This window comes from Meleagris gallopavo, chromosome 2, assembly GCF_000146605.3.
Source record: "Meleagris gallopavo isolate NT-WF06-2002-E0010 breed Aviagen turkey brand Nicholas breeding stock chromosome 2, Turkey_5.1, whole genome shotgun sequence".
Classification (NCBI taxonomy): domain Eukaryota; kingdom Metazoa; phylum Chordata; class Aves; order Galliformes; family Phasianidae; genus Meleagris; species Meleagris gallopavo.
This window is the reverse complement of record NC_015012.2, coordinates 107,940,460-107,950,417: the sequence shown is the minus strand read 5'-3', so window position 1 is coordinate 107,950,417 and position 9,958 is coordinate 107,940,460. Positions and strand designations below refer to the sequence as shown.

At 46.1% G+C, this 9,958-nt stretch overlaps 1 protein-coding gene across 2 annotated transcripts in view; it reads left to right on the top strand.

The window, feature by feature from the left end:
• Window positions 1-2,580: 2,580 nt before the first annotated feature.
• The window catches only part of LOC109366351 (transcription factor AP-2-beta), a 61,635-nt gene continuing 54,257 nt past the window's right edge, over window positions 2,581-9,958 (top strand). The window contains exons 1-4 of one of the 2 annotated variants that reach the window (XM_031552656.1): window positions 2,582-2,906; window positions 4,851-4,969; window positions 7,301-7,442; window positions 9,650-9,958. In XM_031552656.1, coding sequence (XP_031408516.1) covers window positions 2,620-2,906; window positions 4,851-4,969; window positions 7,301-7,442; window positions 9,650-9,950 — 849 coding nt within the window. In that variant the 5' untranslated portion in view covers window positions 2,582-2,619 and the 3' untranslated portion in view covers window positions 9,951-9,958. Of the gene's footprint in view, window positions 2,907-4,850; window positions 4,970-7,300; window positions 7,443-9,649 lie in introns of both variants that reach the window. The other variant, XM_031552657.1, reaches the window with a different exon arrangement.

Below are 9,958 nucleotides of genomic sequence, written 5' to 3'. Positions count from 1 at the left end.
TTTTTTTTTTTTTTTTGGAGGGAGCATTAGGTAATTTACAGAAGATTCAGAGCGTAGATAGAACACATCTCTCTGAAGCTATGAAATCGCGATAGATATGCTTACACCGCCTGGGAAAGCCTGTAGATTGGGATGGGTGGTATTAAGGCTCCCAACTGTGTTCGCCGCAATACTTTTAGGGGAGGGGGTGGCACCGCAGGGAGCAAAGGGGCTCAGCAGAGCAGGGAAGGAGCCTGACTGCTCACCGACAGCAATTCGCAGGGGAAAATCAACCCCCCGAACACGTGGAAACCCATATTTCAGAGGTTAACAAATGTGAGAAGTGGCACGACGGGCGGTGTGGGGTCTCTTGAAAGCGTCGCAGGGGTAAATCTCTCTTTAGTGAGTTTAGACTAAGATCAGATGGCCGCGGAATTGTTGCCTCTTGTTTAATTTCTCAGTTCACTGGACAGTGACCTGATAAAGCGGTCACTAAATATAACCACGGTAGAAAGAGGTGAGTCCGAACCACTGAATCCGTGCGTTTGTCCGGAGGAGGAGGAGAGAAAAAAAACAAAACAAAAACAAAACAAACCGACAACCAACCAACCAAAACCAGTGATGAAAATCCATTTGGTGTGGCAATGTGTGAATCCAACTCTTTTTTCACTTTGTCTTGATGGTGCGCTCGCGTGATGCTGCTGAGCACGATGCACGATATATCTACGTATAACGGGGTGCAAGGCAGAGTCTCTCTCTTTTATTTTTACTACCCCGAAGAACTCTCTTCCTATAGAATCAACGGCAAAAATCCCATTAAGAGCAAGGAAAGGTTTCTAAGTCTCTTGTTACTGTTACTGTGCCGATCTCCAACTCTTTGCAAACGCCTTTATGAGCTGCATAATGTGCCCAACTAAAAATAATAAATAGGAATCCGTTTCACTTTCCGATTCCCCGAAGTAAAGCCACTCCGAACAATTTGTTTATACTGGGGACTACATAGAAGCAATACGTATATCTGAAATCGACATGCCTTTTGGTTTTTAGCTGTTATAGGGTTTTTATTGTGGGGGTCTGGTCTGGCGGTAGGAAATGATCTGTAATAAAAACAGTGCAATACGGTTGTGTCTATTCCATACGCCGAGGTTATAAAATTGGCAATTGCCCAGTAGTTAGCACTTGGTAATATATTAGGATACCCGATCTTATTGTTTAGCAACTCCAGACGACTTAAATATCCCCTCAACCCTAATGGTTTGATTCTCCAGATATGTCGCAAATAAACAGGGTTTTTATGGCTAATAGCCGGCATATGCGCACAAATCAGAGCCCTCTGATTTGCCGGATGGGTTTTGCAATTGATTTGAGTGGGAAAACGGCAAGAGGGCGAAGCGATATCAGCGCTGCGTGATGGTCTGTAATCAATTAAGCGTTCTCCTCCGCGGTCGCGGAGTTCTCTCCGCACATCGCGTTGCGGCGATCCACGAGGAAGCAGCGGTAGCAGCTGTCAGCTCTTATTAACTCCTGCATAAAACATACCTTAAGTACGGTTTGTTATCAATTACTCGCCGAAATGAAACAACTGGGAAAAGGCAAGGCGAGGCTCCCTATAAATTCAAGCGATTGGTTGGTTGATCAGCGCACCTGCCGTAAATCAGAGCGGTTGCGCGCAATTACGAGCGAGAGGTTGAAGTTCATTGGCAAACAAAAACCCGCGGCCCATTTCTTGTTGTTGTTTGTTTCCGAGTGGCTCTGGATGCCCTTATGGGGATTTGCTCGGTCTGATCTCCTCCTTTGGTCTCAACACGGCCCTTGTTTCTCAGAGCGATGGGGCACGTTGGTCGTGGATAGGATAAGAAGTTTCTATTTTGTTTTGGTGTTTTGGTTCGCCTTTTTTCTTTATTATTATTAACCTTTCATAGCTTCCTTTCCATAACTTCCAACCCTCCCTTTGGGGGTTGGAATTTGATGATCCTTGAGGTCCCTTTCGACCTAACCCAACCTATTCTATGATTATACGTAATACTGTATCCAGACTTCCTTTCTGTAGGAAAAGATGAGTTTCCACTACTTTGAGGACAGCACAACACGGTTCAGTTGGCGCACGTCATGATTAAAACCAAGATTTTATTTTTCTGCTGTTCATCTTTTTCTATTTTTTTTTATCAGAAGGAAAAGGCTCATTTTGTTTCATAAACCAGACTTAATAAAAACACAAAGCAATAACAGAGCTGTCTTCTAGTTGCTGTATCCTCCAGCCTCCACACTTATTTAAGGCAGCAACTCCCTCAGTGTAGTGAATTTATTCCTGGCTCAGCTTAGAAGTAATAGGAAACATGAACGAAAGAAGTAATTCTTTTTCTTTCCCTGCGAAGCGTCAGGTGCTGTCAGCTGTACAAAAACAAGGGGAAGGGGGAACGGGAGGGGGAGGAGAGGGACGAAGAACCCAAAGTTGCCAGATACTTCAGACATGTGTTGTATTTCTCAAGCCTTCACAGAGGCTGTGCTGCATCGCCATCCTTGTTATTATCACATTCCTTGTTATCCTCACTCGAGGGGGGGGGGAGGGGAAACACAGCCCCCCCCTTTGCTGTAGAGCTGAAAAGTTCCCTTTCATTTGGCTCTGCTGTGCGTGTTAGAATGTGTTTATGCTATGCTGTTCGTGCCGTGACGGTTTCTTCTCCTCCCCTCCTTTTTCTTTCTCCAGTTCCTGTCCCTCCAAAATCCGTTACTTCTTTGATGATGAATAAAGATGGCTTCCTGGGTGGAATTTCGGTCAACACAGGAGAGGTGTTCTGCTCTGTCCCCGGCCGTTTGTCTTTGCTTAGTTCAACTTCCAAGTACAAAGTAACAGTGGGAGAAGTTCAAAGGCGCCTTTCTCCCCCCGAGTGTCTGAACGCATCCCTGCTAGGAGGAGTGCTGAGAAGGTAAGGGGTTGGGGAGGCTGTGTTACAGTGAGCGTAAGGTGGAAATATTCTGCATTCGGGCTCTGAGATGAATGTAGGGGGAGCGTAGCCAAATCAAGCCCGGTGTAGCTTTAATCAGAGTTTCTCGGAATATAGACAGCCAGCAGCTCGGAAAAGCAATAATTTGGATTTCCATCCGGAGAGGGTTGCTATCGGAATCCTTCGCTGTTGGTGCAAATCACCTCCTAATGGCCAGGTCAGTGCTGCTGAATACCTCTAAGTAGTTAACATTATTGGTCCTTGTTAAGTGAGAGGTAGGGAGAGACCTCCAGGCCTGGGTACCAACCCGCTGAATGGGACATCGCTCATTCACTAACAAGAATTCAAGCTCCGAAATCATCAGCTGGATGAACGCTGAGAAGGGGCTTTATCATATGAAAGACTTAATTGCCAGCGTGATTTTCCTGTAGGAAAGCTGAGTTAAGAACGTACATCGATGAGAACAGAAAAGACGTTACGATGGAGGTTCTCCCAAGCCAGTGGAAATGTGGCAGACTGGGAAATAAAGAGCGACTTCAGGCAGCTCGTTGATACGTATGAATTGGCCCAGATGTAATTTCAGTTTACGCATAGAAGCTGCAAGTCTTAGAGTAGGAAAGATGCTGCCAACTAGTAGGCAAACACACCGTGTTTGTTTGTTTCCTTGCAATTATTACTGTGTTGAGGTCAGGTGCTCTGTGTCTGGAGAAAGGTACCGTGCCTGGCTCCGTGCAGTCACCCTATAACACACGTGGGAACGAGGAGCTCCTAAAATAGCTGCTGTTCCACACGAATGTCTGTAATCAATGCTCAGCTGTGATCCGTGCCAGGGAGAGGAGCAGAGGTTTGCTTAGAGACGGCAACCCGCCTGCAAATGGAGCAGGAGGACATCGGAGAGATACAGTGTAGAAAATGTAATTATCAAGGTAAAGAAACCTCATTATGGAGCTTCAGTGGATTACTGGAGATGGCTCAAACCGTAATCATTGGCTACTGTTGACTTCAGTTCCTATCTTGAATCTGAATTTTAGACAAGCTTGGGTTCAGGGCAGATGAAATATAGGAAGCTGTTCTGCCGTGTACCCCTATTTACTCTGATAGCAAATATTGAGAAGTCAACCTGCTTTCTCTATCATTACCGGCTTTCCTTTCGTAAGCGTGACTGCTAAGTCTTAAACGTCTGTTAAATAAGAACCAAGAAGTGCTTGGGATGGTCTGTGACCTCAGTGCCAAAATTCTCACTGATATCACAGGTGGAAGGCTTCCACCCCTCGAGCTGTACGTACCTAGGGGTGTGTGAGCAATAGCTCCGTATTTCCCCACCTATGGCTCGTTTATCCTTTCAGTGTCCTTATCAGTAACCTTCGACAAATATTCACCTCTTCCTTCAGGCACCCAAATCCCCGTGTAGAACGCGGCGCCTCCGGGTGAGCGTTGCCTCTCCGCACGCGTTCACACGGGCACGAAACCGATCCTGAAGTTTCCGAAGTGCTTTCCTCCCATTCTGTCTGCCCGCAGTTCTCCCTTGGAGCATTTTTTTTCTCACCTTTTCTTCTTCTTATACCCGGACTAAACGAATATTTATTTCTCCTCTATCTTTCTGTCCATCCCCATGCTCCATCCTACCAGAATGCCATACAGTAGGAACTCATTTGTTCTCTAGCTGAGAATCCTCTGCGGTAATTATTGCTAACTGGCATTATTTGATTTCCCTGGGTAAAAGCGGAAGAAAAGTGGGCTCATCCCCACTCCTACCCCTGGGAGAAATTAAGCAAATAGCAGCAAACTCGGGCACAAATCAACACGCCCAGAGTGCCGAACACCGGATGAAAACCTTTTCAGGGCTCCACTGACAGCACAGACTGAACGTTTCCTCCAGGAGCACCGCGGGGCTTAACGACCATCTCGATTTCTTTGCAATTCTAGAGCCAAATCGAAAAACGGGGGGAGATCTTTGCGAGAAAGGCTAGAAAAAATCGGTTTGAATTTACCAGCCGGCAGGCGTAAGGCTGCAAATGTCACTTTACTCACCTCCCTGGTGGAAGGTAAGCGAGGCTCGCAGCTCCTTTCACACCCCCTCCCGCCTCGGGGCTGATATTTCGCGAACCACAAAAGGCTTTGGGGGATCAGGTGGGAAAGCCTCGAGGAGGTGAAACGCAGGGCGGGTTGGAGGAACGCTTGTCAAGGATCCCGTCCCCCAAAATGTCCCCGGAGGGGGAATTGGTGGCAAGAATGGTGTGCGTGTGTGTGCGAGAGCTGGGCAGTCCTGTTCCTCATTGCTATCAATTACCGGGCTGTGCTCCCTGACTCCACGTCTGCTCCATCCTCCCGCTAATTCGCTCATCCCGAGTTTATTTGTGCTTGAGGCTCGTTATTTGTTGACTCTCAATGAGGGCAAAAAGTATATTTGGTGAAAGAAATAATCAGTTGAAGACTTTAGGGAGCACGGTTTGCCCTATAGTGGGTGGAACAGAACAAGGACTCGAGCTATTCCCAAGGAAGAAAAGAAAGAAGGGAGGGCTGAAGTTTCATCTCAAGTCACAGGATACCCCGAGTTGGAAGGGACCATAAGGATCATAGAATCCAACTCTTCATTCAGCTGATGTCGTTGTCTTAAAGCCCCTAAATATGTTTAGGATACGTGTAAGTTTATGCTAAGGGAAGTTGGACCTTCTCCAAAAAAAAAAAACAAACCCATAGCCAAAATAGTACGGATGCAATTATGAATTGTATGTATCTATGTTACACATACACACCGAGAGGAGTAGGAATAATCCACTTATCTCCTCCACATACGAGCATGCATAAACATTTGTGCTAGATACCAACTTTCCAGCTCTTCTTGGTGGAGTTGTGGCAGCGATAAGCCCACACCGCATGCAGAGCTGGGCTGATAGCAGCTCCTCGTGGTAGTGCAGGCCTCAGATAGAGGCACGGGGGTGCCTGCTATAGGGGTTGTGCAGCATTATGGATGCACCCAGGGTGCTGAACCGTAGGTGTGAATGCAGCTGTGTGCGAGAAACTCGACTCACAGCAAAAGCAAAGCTGGCTTGCAGCCCATGAGGATACACAGTGATGTGAAACCCCACCTTAAGAGAGTAGGAAGGTGCGTGCATCGCTCTCCTGGTTTCCTTACAAATCAACAGCACTTTTTCTCATGCGAGCTTTCTCCTTTTGGAATAAGCTGCACGTGATGTAGGGTGAAGTTTGCTTGGTGAGAGCAGCCAGGCTCTGGTGATGCTGTCATTGTGCTCCAGTCGGCATCCATCGAGTGTTGCCAGAGGGGTGGCTGCTGTGGGGACACCTCGGCTGCCCTCGTGTTCAATTAAGAGCTTTGTTGATTAGGGAGAAGCTCTGGGAAGCAGAGATGACGTTGGAAGGCAACTCCTGGTCGTTAAAAATACCACAGTCCTGGAGTTATTAGACCTATCTGCTTTGCGTGTTGGAAATCTTCCCCTCTGCTCCCTCAGGCAGTGCTTTAAAGGGTTTAACGCTTTATTCTGGAGGAGTTGAGCTGTAATCTGGTGGAATCCCCTTAGAGTCTGAGGGTGCTATTTCTTTTTAATTACTTTTCCCCCCTCTTTTCCACTTTTCTTCAACTCCTGTCTTCTTCTCATAGCACAGAGTGCATCAGAAGGGGTTTGATGACATGAACCTCTCTGTAGGCAAGGAATTAGAAAGCAGGCAGTGGAAATGACAGTTATAATTAGAAGAATTAGTGTTGTTCACTGACAAAATTGCCATCAGTTTATATCCTTCCATAGGTCAAAGAGGAGTTCCCATTGCTGGTGATCAGTTAAGAGAGCAGAGTAATGAATTCCATCAAACAAAATAGACTTATTTCCATCATTTTACTGATGTGGCAACAACTGTGGTAATGATTTAAGTGCCGTGTAGTCCTATGCAAAATGGACATAATGCTAATTTTGATGTCAACACCCATAAAATGTTGGAGAATGTTCTTTTACCGTATTGAAATAGGAATATTTTTGGTGTTCTAAGGGAGGGTTGAGTCCTTCTGTCTTTTGGGACTTGCTTAGTTTCCCCCTTTTTTTTGGTCCCAGTTCACTTAAATTTGTGTGTGTGTGTGTTCTCTGCCACAATTCCATATGGGATCAGTTGCATGCGTGTCTATAAGCCACCCTCAGTACGTTGCTGCAAAGACAGCTGTAAATCTGTACCCGAAACTTCCTATTTCCCCCAACATAAGATTTATAGAGAGATAACCAATGTCTGGAGCTTGGCCTTAAGGTGCAGTTGGGCTTCTGAGAGCTGCTGTCCCCCAGAGAAGCAGTGTGCAGCAGCAAAGCATTACACGAAGCCTTGGCAGCTCGGCCCCAGCCCAGAGGTGTTAATGCCCCTCTCATTCCATCCAGGTGAGGCCGTTCATTTAGCCCGGGATTTTGGGTACATCTGCGAAACGGAGTTCCCAGCCAAGGCTGTTTCTGAATACCTGAACAGACAGCACACAGACCCCAGCGACCTCCACTCCAGGAAAAACATGCTGCTTGCTACAAAGTGAGTGCCAACTTATCCATCCCTCCCCTGGAAAAATCTCCCATTACCTTAAACCCTATGTCTGAGGTCAATTTAAAGGCAGACAGAGCCTCCAGTCCCAAAATTATAGTAGCCTCAGGGGGGGAGGAAGGGGTGCCCACATCACCCTGTCAGTAGGGTAGCTCTTATTGTCTGTATGTCACTCTGCAGTGGGACAGTGTTGTCCCTATGGAAGATGCATGGGCCTGACCTCTGGCTACCGTGTGTCTTTTCCAAGCCATCCTCAATCCAAAAACCACCATGAGAAGGCAACAACCAAAAAGTGGGTTGCTTTACACCATGGTCTGTCTGTCTCTCCTGCTGCTCATGCACACCTGTCTGCCTGCTACCAAATTGCAACGTCTAATCCAGATGGTTTAATTAAGAAAAAAAAAAGAAAGAAAGAAGGAAGCAAGGTTGGAAAATCCAACAAAAACATTGTGAACTGATTATCACCCTCACTTTTGTCCCCTCAACCCATTTCTCTCTATGGGGATTCTGTTGGTGGCTTTGTTGTATGGGATGACTTGCACCCAGCTAACTGAGTGCTTGGGTCCTCAGTGGTGCTGTGTTTCTATCTCTTTTGTTGGGATGAGGAAAAGGAAAAATAAGGTAAAAGAGCAGCCGAAGGAGCTGTCATTTATTTCATGCTCTGGGACGTGGCTTGCCTCCGATGACAGCGTAATTTAAAGAAATATATGGAGGGTTGAAAAATCATTTGCTCAAATTTGTCCAGATGTTTTTTAGACGTGATTGGAATTTGATTGCCCTTTTCCGCAGGGTCAGAAGATATTAATGTCCCAGAACTTTAATTGCTCACAGACCCTGCTTTGCTCTTTGAAGATGTAAAGTGTTGCACTCATTACTGTTTGTTCTCCAAATTCGAAGTTTCCTCTCTTGCACTTTCTTAATGGATAATACACATAGAAGTAGACCTTTATCTTTCTCCACCCTCTGAAACCTTTAACCCACTGGGAATTTCAGGCGATGAGAGCTGAACTCCTTTTTCAAGTGTTTCTTTTTTGATTTTTTTTCCTTTTATATCTTTTTTTTTCCCCCCGTACTTTTTTTTCCCTCAGTCTCTGGATAGGCATCTACTCAAAGAAATTATCCCATTGGGAACCCCCCACCCCAGCTTCCACATTCCTACGTGGCCTTGGCATCTGTTGACATGAAGGCCTTCTGGACTAGAACAATGAAAAAGAAAGAAGGGGGAAATCATGTAAATAATAATAATCGAATCTGATTTGCAAAAGTGTGGAAAAAAATAAACAAGGGCCACACATTTCCTCTGATGCTTCAATTGGTCTTTCTCTCCCCAGATCAAAATAGGAAGTGCTGGTTTTGATAAGCCAGAATGGAGCTCTAGAATCCAGAACTTTCTCAACAAATTTGCAGACCCCAAGCAATCTCAAAAAAAGATTCCATTTAGTCCATTTACCACATCCCTCTGCCCCTCAGCAGCACGTGGATGTGATTTTTCTCCAGAAATGATGCTGTTGAGAGTTGCTGTAGGCCATGGTCCAGATGGGTGGTTGGCAGACACACGGTGTATCTCCCCTCAACTTGGTCATTTTTGGGTGCACCAAGCAGGTCTGGGTTTTCATAGTGTTTTGGAGATGTCCTTGTGATTGCAGGAGAGATTTGTATCTCTGGACCTCCTTGCAGTCCTGCAATTGCAGAAACGTGTTTCCTGAAAAGCATTACCCTAGTTGTGGATCCTAAGCGTCAGTTGGACTTGATGATCTTGAAGGTTTATTCCAACCTGAGCAATTCTATGATTCTATGATCATCCTAGGATGATCCTCAAGCGCTGGTGGGAGAATCGTAGAACGGTTTGAGTTGGAAGGGACCCTTAAAGGCTATCTGTCCCATTTCCCTGCACTGAACAGGGACACCCACAGCTCCATCAGTGCTCAGCGCCCATCCAGCCTGACCTTGGCTGTCTCTGTGCAACCTGTGCCAGTGCCTCACCACCCCAATTACAGAATCACAGATTCTATGGAAATCCTAAAAGGCAAAAATGTTCCATCCTATGGTTTGGGATCAGCTTTTGGTTGAACATGCTCTTTCCTTCAACCTTGGTTGTCTCAGAGAAGTGTGAGATAAGTCTAACCACTGCTTTTCTCCCTCTTTCTCTCCTCTTTTTTTTTTTTTTCTCTTTCTTTGCCTTTCTCTCTTCTATTTAGGCAACTTTGTAAAGAATTTACAGATCTCTTGGCCCAGGACAGGACACCCATTGGAAACAGCCGACCCACCCCTATTTTGGAACCAGGCATTCAGAGCTGCTTGACTCACTTCAGCCTCATCACTCACGGCTTTGGGGCTCCCGCTATCTGCGCCGCCCTCACGGCCCTCCAAAACTACCTGACTGAAGCTCTCAAAGGCATGGACAAGATGTTCTTGAACAACAACACTGCTAACAGGCACACATCTGGCGAAGGACCAGGTAGTAAAACTGGAGACAAGGAAGAGAAACACAGAAAATGAGAGGAGGA